Here is a 13543-nt window from a genome sequence, read left to right on the forward strand (position 1 = left end):
TTAGATCGGAATATTTTATGGATGCCTTTGTCCACGTGTCTATCTAACGTTGTTCACGTTACAATGAAAACATCTAGCCTAATATAGAATGCACATGTATACTTAGAGTTTTAAATTTGTAGGTTTCTAACTGATGATACTATTTGGTAATAGGTCAGATCCTTTTTTTTCAAAAGGTATTGATAATCTTTATTACATCATTAAAATACTTGTGACATAAAGTGACAATTTTCATTCGTCTTTTAATTTACTCGTTCTCTTGGATTTAAACAGGAAGGAAACTTAGAAGAAGACAGACCAGTGGTAAGTCACATTTACTTATTGGAAACAAATGTGTTAAAATCATTATATGTCAGTTAAAAAACAGTGTCATTCTCATTTCAGTCAATTTACTGAAAAAAATAAAGCATATTTGTATTCACGTTTTCTGCAAAATATGTTTGATAAAAGAAAAGAATAAATTTAGCTAATTATGAAGAGCAATTATTGAACTTATATTTTCAAATTATCTGTGTTGCTGCTTATTTGCAAAGAAAGAAGTTATATACTTCTCAAAAGATAAAGGGTCAGCCGATAGAAAAATGCAAAACAAGCATAGCAACGACGATAATATAGTAGTACATCCCATAGGCTCAATGCTTAAATTGTTATTCCAGCGTAGAAATTCAAACTATTTGGACGTAGTTCCTGTTTACCTCTTTTTCGAAAGGTATTGGTGATATTTATTACAACATTGACTAAAAAATACCTTTATTCGTGTCACTTCGATTTTTACAGGAGGGAAACACAGAAGAAGAGAGACCAGTGGTAAGTCACATTTAATTATTAGAAAAAAATTATACAAAAGGCTATGTACAACAGTTAAACAATATTTGTTCTTTCTCATTTGAGTAAATGTACTACCAAAATTGTAAAGTTTGTTTTTATTTACGTTCATTGCAAAAGTGATTGTTAGAAATGAAGAATAAAATTAACCAATTTTAAAGACGATAATTTAACTTGTATTTCCCCAGTGTTTGTGTCGTTAATAAATTGCCTAAAAAAGGTTATATTCTTCTGAAAAAAGAAGGGTCAAACTGTGAAAAAAAATTGCAAAGAATGCATATCAACGATTGCAATAGATTAGTACCCCCAATTTGCTGAATAATATACATTTCATTCTAGTTTAAGAATTTATAGGGTTAAGAAGTATTTTCCAAATTTCTTTTCGCAAGGTTTCAAATGTCATTATGAAGATCACTAGTTTGATTTACTAAGTTGACCTAACAATAACTTGTGACATTTATTGGTAAGTAACGTTTTTGCTATTTGAATACCATGGCTAATAAGAACTATTCATTTTCATTTTCATAACTTTATTGAAAGATGTAAGACAGTTTTTTTTGTGACGTTTTCGTGCAAAAACTAGTATAATGATAAAAAAAAATTAAGTCCCATACATGTATGACGAGCAATCATTTAGCCTATATCTCCAGTTTCTGTGTTGGTGCTCACCTATCACGTAATTTTAAGAGGTGTTTGTGGTTGTCTCTTTGCTTATTACCTCTTGTCACGTTATCAATATATCAACTACTACTATTATATGAATATAAAATGAAAACAGAATATCATGTAGCATCAAACGTCGGGTCGCAGACGGGAACCTTTTGGTCGTCGGTCTGCCTTGGTTCATGGGGCAACATCACGGTGTAACCACACTTCGATTCAAGTGTCAACGACAGCATGGAGACCAGATGTTTTATTCTATATGGATATATGAACAAATCCTAAAAAATTTAAAGCGTATTAGATCGGAACTGTTCCACAGATGTATTTGTACATGTGTCTATCTAACGTTGTTCACGTTACAATTAAAAGGTATCAAACTGATGACACTTGTTGGTAATAGATCTATTTACCTTTTTTCAAAACGTATTGATGATCTTTATTACATCATTAACTAAATAAATGCTTGTGACATTAAGTGACAATTGTCATTCGTCTTTTAATTTACTCGTTCTTTCCGATTTATACAGGAAGGAAACATAGAAGAAGAGAGACCAGGGGTAAGTCACATTAAATTATTAGAAAAAAAATATGTAAAAAACTTTATATAACAGTTAAACAAGATTTTTTCATTCTCATTTGTGTAAATGTACTAACAAAATTGTAAATTATGCTTTAATTTACGTTCATTGCAAAAATGATTGTTAAAAGTGAAGAATAAAATTAACCAATTTTAAAGACGATAATTTAACTTTAATTTCCCAAGTGTTTGTTTTGTTGCTAATTTGCACAAAAAAAAGCTATATACTTCTGAAAAGAGAAAGGGTCAAACTGTGAAAACTTGATAATTTGGAATTAAATGTGGAAATAAAATAAGCCACTGTTGTTCCTTACTTAATTTGTTATAAATTATTGCTATATAGTTCGAAGATTTTAATTTGATATCTACTTTGAAAAGAACAGTAGCTTATAATCGATGATATGAATTCTATTATTTTTTTTCCAGAATATGGATATCACAAATAGAAGCAGAGAAAGTGAGGTATGTCAGTAATACTACACTGCTTTTTTACTTTTACAAAACTGATAAAACATATAACAAATACGGAATGCATTAATGGTACCACTTCTTCAAACGCACTAAAAGTAAATACATATAACCGTGAGAGTTTGGCTAAAACTCCACCATTATATATGTAATATGTTTGCCCAAGTTGTCTATGGGTCAGACAATCTTATAATAGAACTATTTTTAGGACTGCATCAAACATTAGTTAGAAAATTCCCGTAAGACAGATGATTAAGCTTATCTGTAAAAAATGCATCATAATGCCTTATATATCGTGTACTGTGTTACATGCATAGATTACATTAGCCGTATTTGGTCAAACGTTTTGGAATTTTGGATCCTCAATGCTCTTCAACTTTGTACTTGTTTGGCTTGATACATATTTTGATATAAGCGTCGCTGATCAGTTTTATGTAGACGAAACGCGCGTCTGGAGTATTAAATTATAATACTGGTACCCTTGATTGACTATTTCCGAAACTAGATAAAAAAAAAATACGAGGAACGGTAACACCCGGCCACTGAAAGTTTATTAATGTAAATTTTAGGTATTTGGTGCTGTATTTAGACCCTCCTACAACGAACTTTGTTTTATATGCTCACGTATAAAAGTGGCGGTTGTTCATAGGTTTGAACGTAATTTTTAATTTAGTGTTGTATATACAATTCGTCTAAAAAAATCAATCCAACAATCTTAGATCTGAAAATCTAATTTCTAAAAGTTTTTGTTCTTCCCTCGCCGGGAATCGAACCCATGCTACTGAGATATCGTGACACCAAATCGCCTGCACTGTAGCCGTCTCGCTAGTCCACACGACCACCTGGGCTTCATAAAAATGAAGCTTCGGTGGCCGGTTGTAACCTTTCCATATCAGTTTTGAATCTAGCGTCGTACTATAGTACATGATATATAAAGCATGGAGATGTTATTTTTACAGATCAGTTAAATTATCTATAGTAAAGAATCCTACAAATCAATGTAAGATACAGTCACAGAAAATTATTATATTTATAAGTACGTCTGAACCAGTGACAACTCTACAACAGATTTATTCATCGGATCACCAGCAGTGATGGTGATACACGGCTGTGTACATTATGTATATACAACTCGTCTATACATCAGCCCAACCATGTTAGATCTGTAAAATTGCTTTCGCAAATTTTCTGTTCTTCCCTCGCCGAGATTCCAACCCATGGTACTGAGATATTGTGACACCAAATCACCAATATATATATATATATATATATATAAAGAGTCTATCTAAAATTATATGGCCTCTCAAATACCGTTAATCCTAACATCACTGAAAAGGCGTTTATTGTCGAAATCCGGATCTGGTATACAAAAAAGATATTGACACCTTATGTGTGTTGCATAGCATCTTTGTCACGAGTTTATAATTTTCTGTTTAGTATTAAATTTAAATTAAGATCCATTTTGTTACATCTTGTGATCAATTTTATTTGGCAATCGCCAATGACAGTCAGCAGGGTTTAAGAACATCTGTTTTTCGACCTGTTAGTCAAATGTGTTTTGTTTAAATATACTTTTTCACTTTCCGGTCTTTTGGAAAATGTGTTTTGTGCTGTATTTAGACCCTTCTGCAAGGAAATTTGTTTTACATGCACACGTATAAAAAATGTGGTTTTTATCCAACGCAATCATAGGTTTGAACGAAGTTTTCAATTTAGACTTGTTTATTTTTTTTAGTTTGGGCCTGTATCATATTTTCCCTCCGGTTTATATTAATCGTTCATCCTATATTGACTATCACAATTCAAGAGTCTATCTAAAATTGAGGGTAAATTATATGGCCTTCCAAATATCGTTTCGATCCCCAACATCACTGAAGAGGCGTTTATTGTCGAAATCTGGATCTGGTGTACAAAAAAGATATTGACACCTTATGTTTGTGGCATAACATCTTAGCCACAAGTTTAATTTTTTCTGTTTAGTATTAAATTTAAATTAAGATCCTTTTTGTTACATCTTGTGATCAATTTTATTTGGCAATCGCCAATGGCAGTAAGCAGGGTTTAAGAACATCAGTTGTTCGACCTGTTAGTCATATGCTTTTTGTTTGAATATACTTTTTCACTTTTTAGTCTTTTAGAAAATGTTGTTTGTGCTGTATTTAGACCCTTCTACAATTAGGTTTATTGAAATGGAATTAGTTAGAATTATTTTATATTCAAACTATATAGTTGAAATTTATATTTTAGAACGAAGCAGAGAGTGACCCTGAAGATCTAGAGGAAGGTAAGTCTTAAACCATTTGTTCAATTTCTCTCATTACAACTTTATGACTTGACCTTGGTCATTTAAGGATGTCCCTTTCCTTGACCTTTGATATGACTTTATCGTGTGCAGTTGTCTTAAAAAGAAGGAGTACATATATTTTGTAATAGAGTGTATGTCCTACATAAAAAAAGAACACTTGCATTCTCGAAATTGTTTCAAATAACGGAAGTAATTATCACACATTAAAGTTTGTTACAAGGTGCATTACAGCTGATTATAATGTTTTGATTTGTTTTGTGGTGTTTTAACGCCACTTTTAAGCATCGCATTTTGGCTGTTTCCTGGCCACATTTTTTTTTTATTAGCGGAGAAAGCCGAAGTGCTCGGGGAAAACAATCTAACTTCGTTAGGTAAACTAGCAATCGTTGTTATTTAAGATATGAGTCGAGTGCATTTACACGAGCGGGGTACGACAATGATTAGTGTGACGTTACAAGCTAAAAAATGTCGCTAAAATTTTGGCGATTTTCTAATTTGATGAGAACAACTGTTATGTTGAAGATATTTTAAACGTAGCAATGCCTTGGTCGAAATACAAGAAAATAAATCCTACAAATCCGAATTGCAAAACAAGTCCCCAACCATAAAAAAAATCTAAAAACCTCCGTTTTAGGTTGAACAACTCTTCAACACATGTAACTGGATTGATTGGCAACTTTGATATTTTTTTTTGGTTGTTAATGCTGTTAGGCAAAAATAGAATATCATTGATGTAAGCAGATATGGTACGAGTGCCAATGACACACAGTTCTATTCAAGTCACAATTTGTAAAAGTAAACCATAATAGTTTAGCTCACGGTCTTTGACATGAAGCCTTGACTCACACCGTACAGCAAGCTGACACTACCGAAAAAGATAACTAGTGTAAATCCATTGAACATTATCATATAGAAATCCCTCTCCTGACCCAACAAAAAACAAATACTAGTGTAAAACTATACAAACATAAGCATATATAAATCCCCTCCTGACCCCACCAAAAAAGATGACTAGTGTAAAACCATTCGAACATTAGCATGTAGAAATCCCCTCCTGACCCCCCAAAAAAAGACGACTAGTGTAAGACCATTCGAACATTAGCATGTAGAAACCCCCTCCTGACCCCCTAAAAAAAGATGACTATGTTAAAACCAATCAAACATTAACATGTAGAAACCCCCTCCTAACCCCCTAAAAAAGATAACTAGTGTAAAACCAATCAAACATTAGCATGTAAAAACTCCCTCCTGACCCACTAAAAAAAGATGACAAGTGTGAAACCATTCGAACATTAGCATGTAGATACCCCATCCTGACCCCCTGAAAAAAGATGACTAGTGTAAAACCAATAAAACAATAGCATGTAAAACCCCCCTCCTGACCCCCTAAAAAAAGACGACTAGTGCAAAACCAATCAAACATTAGCATGTAGAAACCCCCTCCTGAGCCCCTAAAAAAATGACTAGTGTAAACCAATCAAACATTTGCATATAGAAACCCCCTCCTGAACCAACCAAAAAACGATGACTAGGAAAAAAACATTCAAACATTAGCCTATAGAAATCCCCTCCTGACCCCAGCAAAAAACGATGACTAGTGAAAAACTCTTCGAACATTAGCATGTAGAAATCCCCTCCTGACCCCCTAAAAAAGACGAGTAGTGTAAAACCATTCGAACATTAGCATGTAGAAACCCCCTCCTGACCCCCTAAAAAAGATGACTATGTTAAACCAATCAAACATTAACATGTAGAAACCCCTAAAAAGATAACTAGTGTAAACCAATCAAACATTAGCATGTAAAAAAAACCTCCTGACTCCCTAAAAAAGAGGAGTAGTGTAAGACCAATCAAACATGAACAGGTAGAAACACCCTCCTAGAGATCCCTTTCTAATCCCACCAAACAACGATGACTAGTGTAAAACCATTCAAACAATAGCATATAGAAATCCCCTCCTGACTGCCCCAAAAAACGATGACTAGAAAAAAACATTTAAACATTAGCCTACAGAAATCCCCTCCTGACCCCACCAAAAAAAAGATGACTATAAAAAAAAAACATTCAAACATTAGCATATAGAAATCCCCTCCTGGATCCACCAAAAACGATGACTAGTTAAAAAAACATTCAAACATTATCCTATAGAAATTTCCTCCTGAATGGTTTACATATGACCCCCTTCAAATGGATGTCTTGCAAGATTCTCCTTGTTCGATGGTGGGTGCTGTTACTTTAAAAAAAAAACAACAAAAAACTAGCAGAACCACTTATTTTAAATCAAAATAGTTCCAACCTGTCTTCGCATCAAAAGAAAAAATAATGAGCATCATCACATTATCCAAAAGAATAGATTATTTCAAGTAAGTAATACAAACTCACATGATCTTCAGTTATTCCCACATTCTAACAAGTTTACAGGGTTGTATAGGTTTTACATTGTCTGTCACATTATCCGGACCAATTCCAATATCTTTTGTCCAACCTTTGAAAATATTCATAACTGACCATGATGTGTTGAAATCACTATAAGAAGGATGTTCCGGTATATTGAGTTCTTTTGCAGTTATGACCCTTCGGACTAATAAATGTGGACCCTTTTGAAGTAGACAGCTTGTCATCGGAACTCATCTGACATGGTTTGTTGGATACACATGCATGTGGGTACATTGTTAGATACATGTATTCATATGTACATGTTGATGAAATGGTCCGGTTCATCTTGTTTCCATGAGTTATAGCCTTTTTAAACATTGCTATTTTGACCCTATTCATCGCAACTCCTCTGACCAGTCTTATTTGATACACATAAAAGTTTGTACATTGATATATTCGCACATGCTTATGTACATGTAGTTCTATATGTTTTATATTGTAAGTCCGTCTGTCTGTCACATGTCCCACTAACCGCTATGTGTTAAAATCGCTCTCTATATGATGATCTAGTATCAGTTATAGCCCTTCGGATATCGAAATGTTGACCCTATTCTTGTCATAGCAACTTCTCTGTCATGGTTGGTCAAACATACATGAAAGTATTTATATTGCTAGATTCACATATGCAGGTGTGCACGAAGGTCGGACGTTCTGGTCAATTGAGTTTTCCACGGGTTATGGACCTTTGTACTTATTTTGTTTACCCTATCGAGTATTTACTTTATCATTGTAACTCCCTAGTTTTTATTTTTTATATACATGTGGAAGTTGATATATAATATTATATCATCAGATTTAGATAATCATGAACAATGGTATTTCAGTCCGTTGAGATTTGGCCATTTAGCATAATATAATGTCATTGTCCATTGAGAACAACTACTTGGTAAGTAGGAACTTGTAGAAACAGCGGGGTCATATCTTGCATTTTTTTGCTAACTATTTTAGTAATCATGTAAGATCAATGTATCTCTTCTAGCCAATTGTAACACACTTTGCTTCTATTTATTTCTAGATTTAACCCTTGATGCTATCGAATGCGTAGTTAAGTATGAAATACAAAAATCAGAAAACAACATACACAAGGAGTTAAATGAATTTAGAAAACAGTACAGTAATAATGCTATTGGGGAATTAAGAGCCCATCTAGATGAAGTAAAAAAAGAAGTTAACAGGAACGCAGAGGAATGTGACACGGGATTTAAAGATTTAACAGCCACTGTTAACTCCATGGAAACCACCATTTCAAAGATCGAAACTGAAACCAATGACAGCCAAAGAAAAATAAAAGAATTAGAAAACAAAGTGACAGATGTAGATCGTAAGTTGAACGAGATCACTGCTGGGATACCAAAAATCATTGAAGAAATCATATCCAGCGGGACATTAGCGTTTATATCCCCCAACACATTCGAGATTGATGAGTCAGTGGATGAACCAATAAATGCAACGTCAACCCCTGTTTCAACAAACCTACTACAAAAAAACCCTGAATGTACAAGAAAGAGAACAGTTGAGGATGGAGGGAAAAAAAACAATAAAAAAATATTATTAAGATATTCATGGAAGAAGAGCAATCCAGCGGGACTGGAGTTCCTTGAAAGCAGAGCCGATGTGCCTGATTTTTCGAGGGCCCAAGATTTCAAAATGAATGTTTATAAGGAGGGAATTAAGAGGGGCCTATGGCTTGAGGCAAACAATATTTTCATGAGAGTGTGCCAAAAAATTGACAATCTGCACAAGCTAAAGAAATAAGTAATGTGAATCATTCGACATACATTTATTTAACTTTTATTTGATTTAAAAGTCATAAAGTAAAAGTACTGGGAGTACGTATATAATCATTTCAAAGTGTGCATAATTCGATTTTTTAAATTATTTTTGTTTAATAGAACATTGTGTTTTTTCCAGAAATATAACATTTTGATATGCTTACAAAACTGTCCAAAATGTATTTTACCATTAATGTTATATCAAAACTAACTGAAAGAGTGTTTCAGCGCTGCATACTATTTCTTAGAGTTAATTACAGATCGTCCACTTATAAATTCCTTTCTTTTATTATTTGATTGATAACAACGACGTTATATTTGTATTGTTCTGCCTGGCTTACGAGTTTATTGTCAATTTTGAAAAAAAAATTATTGTTCAGTTAGATAGTGGTGACTTTTCAAATGTCATGATTAAATATTAAGGAATTCTAACTGTTTCTGTGTTTTAATGTTGTTTAATCAACAACCAAACTGTTAATCAGTAGAAAACAATAAGACATTATTCATTTTGAAATGTGCATGAGTCAATTTTTTCCATATTGTTGTTTGTTTGAAAGTCGTGATGAACTTCAGCAATCTTACATTTTATTATGCCAAAAATATTGTCCCAAGTGTATATCTCCATTTACTTAATATATAAAAAATAACTTAAATATTGTTGAAACTGCATACTATTTCTTAAAGTGAATTGTTATATTTGTATTGTTTTGCCTTACTTTCAAGTTTATTTTCATTTTTGAAATATCGTTAATGTACAGCAGGGATTGGGTCGATTACTTTAAAATGTAATCGATTCAATTACAATTAGTTTGCTTATAAAATGTAATCGATTACATTACAATAACACCTTATTTCATATGTAATCGATTACCTTTGATTACTTTTCTTTAAAGTAATGATGATTACTTTAGATTACTTATGATTACATTGTATATTGCAATATCAAAGGTGTTTTTATAAATTTTTATCCTAAAAAAAAACTAACTTTGGGGATTTTTTGAAAGCATTCATTTATTCATCTTATTTGAAAGAATTTATCGATAAGTACAGTGTAACATGTGTAACTTGATAAAATAGCTATGGACAAGTGTCCTTTCTCTAAGTAAAAAAGTTAACTTTATCTTTTTCTTCTCATTTTTAACCAACTGCCTTATTAACAAAAAACCTGAACAAAAAAGGACAAATTAATTAAGTATAGTTTTATTGTCTGTTGGAATATAATTGACACATCCATTAATGCTTTACAGGTGTTAATCACTACTTGAGTTTTTCTTAACAAACAATAGGTAGGCTTTGGTATTAAAATTGTGTTGTCTTAATAACAATAGCAATGAAGTTAAACAGTGGTTAATTGTCATTATTTGTTTGAAATTATTTAATACTAAATCTAATTAATAATCTTTAGAAGTATTGTCAGGTGAAAACACAAAACAGCTTTGTAACGTAGGAAAGTATATACATTTTTGTTCAAATTAAGAAACAGTTTATTGTAATAAAAGATATTTGGTATTCATGAAACTTCTGATGTCACCTATTGTGTACTTTGCATATTGTTTGTAATACTATGCCATACATATACACTGTACATGTACTAGTTTATGCTGATGAGCCGGAAGGCTCAAAGTTAATAAAGAATAAAAATTAGAAAGCACATACTATATTCGAATTTATGATAATCGAAATTTATTCAATTTGTCAATAAATGAAATCTTGTTTTAGCCTCCATTTTGAATTAAGTGGGCTCATATAGTTTGTTCAAAGTCGAATTGGAACTAAATCTTTTTCTGCATTTGAATTTCAATGTAGTTACGTAAAAATATTGGGTTAACTTATATGAAATTGGAATTGATATCGGAAGTTTTAAATCAAGGAAACACATGCTTTCAAGGCAAATTCTTGAACCTCAAGAGGTCAATCTCATTATGTAGGCGAAACGCTTGTCTGGCGTATACTAAATTTAGTCCTGGTATCTATGATGAGTTTATTCACAACGAAATATAAGGGAAAGGCATTTTTGTTTAGTAAACTGTTAACAAAAAAACCCACTTGATAATACAAATGTGTTATATATATGATACAATTTATCACATGAAACAAGGTCCCAACATTGTGAATGCTAGTTTTAAGATTTTACATTCAAGCTTTGCATTTCTTAGTATAATTCAGCTACTTAGGGTCTAGTGCTTTCTCAATACTTTATATTATAAATTAAGCTAAAACTGAGGTGCTAATTTCAAGATTAAGAATACAAATAGTCCTCGGAGGCATTGAGCAAATTTATCTGCTAGCTTAATGTTAAAATTATTTGAGAAAAACACTAGTTTGATGAAAATATTGTCCTGATTAAATAAAACAAACAAATGTCATGTTTTTTTTTAATTTTTTCCTTTAAGATTGTGATGTGATTTAGACATTTAAGGAACACATATTGTCAGTCCTGACATTATTTGAACATTGGTATATTGTTTTCCATTATGTGTTATATTTTAAACTGAAACATTTTTTTTATTATTTTCTTTTGAAAAAACAACAACAAATTAATGACATTTGGAAATTTTATAACATTACCTGTCATATCATTTTCAAATATAGATTGACCGTCAACATGTATAAGTAACAGCTCTTTAAAACGTTAAGCAGCCAATTTTTATGTAGAAAATCCCTTAAAAAAAATTTATCAGTTAAAATAAAAATGTCACAAGAAAGGATGTGTTTGCCATTTGCAGTAATCAATGTCAGTTTCTAACAGTTAGTACCAGTTGTAGAAAAAGAAGCAAACGTTGAACACCAAATGTATGTCTAGACGATTTCTTATCAAAAACCAAAAAATAGACACTTAGAATGCATTAAGTAATGATACTGACTGTTGCTAATTACTTAATGTGTACCTTTTATCGACTCGTAATGATATATTTTATGTTCTTTTCTTTAGTGAATGGAAAATGGAATCTAATTTGAATGGACTTTTAATTCAAACTGGACTTGAAAACGCCGATTCTGTATATGAACTGTGCCTAGGATCTAAATTTTCCCCTAGCGAAATATTGAAGCGAGACTCAAATCTTACTCTACGTGATTGTCAAGTTACAGGCTGTGCGCAACGACTTTGGTTGAATCAAACATATGATTTAGATGGTATTGTCGCAACTTTTTCCTCTTTGAAAGACATCCTTGTTCCGTTTTCTTATTTGAATATACTACCGCGTGGTAGAAACAGTTTGATTCCAGTTTTCAATATATTACGAAAACACCTAAAACTGGAGGTATACAATAAAAAAGCTTTACAATACTTAAGATGGAGCCAAGGAATACAAATTGTAGGCGATCACGGTTTTCAGTTTTTGATTACTTTGTTACCGAAATCCGGACCACTGAGATTATTTAAGAATTTCAGCCGCCAACAAATTGAAAACTTGCAATTTGAATTTTACGAATCTTTTAGGTTATCATTAGCAAATAAATGCAAAGGTTTGCCAGAACAAGATATTACACGAAATACATTCAAGAAAAACAAAATAATTGATATAAGAACTTGGCATGTCTTACCAGATGACAGGGAATTTGTCTTAAATCTGTTATGCCAAACGGAAAACTCTCTACCTCGTGACGAAAATTTCGAATTCATCATCATAGCCCACCGTTTTGGGGACAGAAATAGCAACGCTATGAACATTACGGAATATGACACTGCAAACGCATCAACAACGATACATGCGGCCGTAACATTGTCATCCCCAATATTGAATCAAAATCTGTTTTGGTCACGAAGTGGTATACAGGACATAATTGGTGATCGTGGAACTTTATATTCGTCACTAAGTTTCCGCTCCTGTTGTAATTTCCAAACAAATTTAGACGGCAGAAGTATTGACATATCTGGAGATTTAAGACAGTTATGCACATGCCCTGAGACATTGCGATTTTTGCAAATGTATGCCGATTTGCCACATATGAGTTCATCTTCTATCCATCCCGTCTTCGGATGTATCGCTTCGTGTGGTGTATTACATGGTAATATTCAAAAAGCTCTTGAAAACAGAGCATCTGAATATTTAACGTCAATACAGGAAAATATACTTAAATTAGGAATTTCAAACGCAAGGCTTGAAATAGTGTGTGAAACCAAAAAAGAGAATATGCTATGTGCTGAAAGGTATATATCAAAAAGTGCACTGTCAGTCCTGTTAACAAAGCATCCAATCATTGTTCCAATTGTTAATGACTTATACAAGGAAAATTTTAGCTTCACAAAATCGATTCGCATGTTAGGAACATATTTATTAGAATCTCTAAGGGATCTTTATGTGAAAAATTGTAAGATGGGTGGATTTTTAAACGTTTGGAAATGTTACCAGTACGAGCTGGCATGTGAAATATTATTCAAAGGTCGACCTAACAGCGCCGCAGATAATAATTTTGGAATAAATTTAGGACCAGGAGGTTGTTTTCCAAGTCGCTGTTCGACTTGGGAACAAGGCTTTTTATGCCTTGATGATG

The 13543-nt window shown here is 32.4% G+C and overlaps 1 protein-coding gene across 1 annotated transcript; it reads left to right on the forward strand.

Annotated features, from left to right (window-relative positions):
- Nucleotides 1-258: 258 nt before the first annotated feature.
- On the forward strand, nt 259-11372 carry LOC143060136 (uncharacterized). Its single transcript, XM_076233544.1, has 6 exons — nt 259-303; nt 778-807; nt 2016-2045; nt 2492-2527; nt 4781-4817; nt 8290-11372. Exons 4-6 carry the CDS (start codon nt 2495-2497, stop codon nt 9027-9029), a joined length of 810 nt encoding a protein of 269 aa, XP_076089659.1. The 5' UTR covers nt 259-303; nt 778-807; nt 2016-2045; nt 2492-2494; the 3' UTR covers nt 9030-11372.
- Nucleotides 11373-13543: the final 2171 nt, after the last annotated feature.

The sequence above is a fragment of the Mytilus galloprovincialis genome, unplaced genomic scaffold (assembly GCF_965363235.1).
Source record: "Mytilus galloprovincialis unplaced genomic scaffold, xbMytGall1.hap1.1 HAP1_SCAFFOLD_80, whole genome shotgun sequence".
NCBI lineage: Eukaryota > Metazoa > Mollusca > Bivalvia > Mytilida > Mytilidae > Mytilus > Mytilus galloprovincialis.

Bases quoted from the DNA above. Each gene is read 5' to 3' on its own strand.
- LOC143060136 (XM_076233544.1), top strand. From the start codon at position 2,495: ATGGATATCACAAATAGAAGCAGAGAAAGTGAG. The intron at 2,528-4,780 runs GTATGTCAGTAA...TTTATATTTTAG, and splicing joins ATAGAAGCAGAGAAAGTGAG to AACGAAGCAGAGAGTGACCC. The intron at 4,818-8,289 runs GTAAGTCTTAAA...ATTTATTTCTAG, and splicing joins CCCTGAAGATCTAGAGGAAG to ATTTAACCCTTGATGCTATC.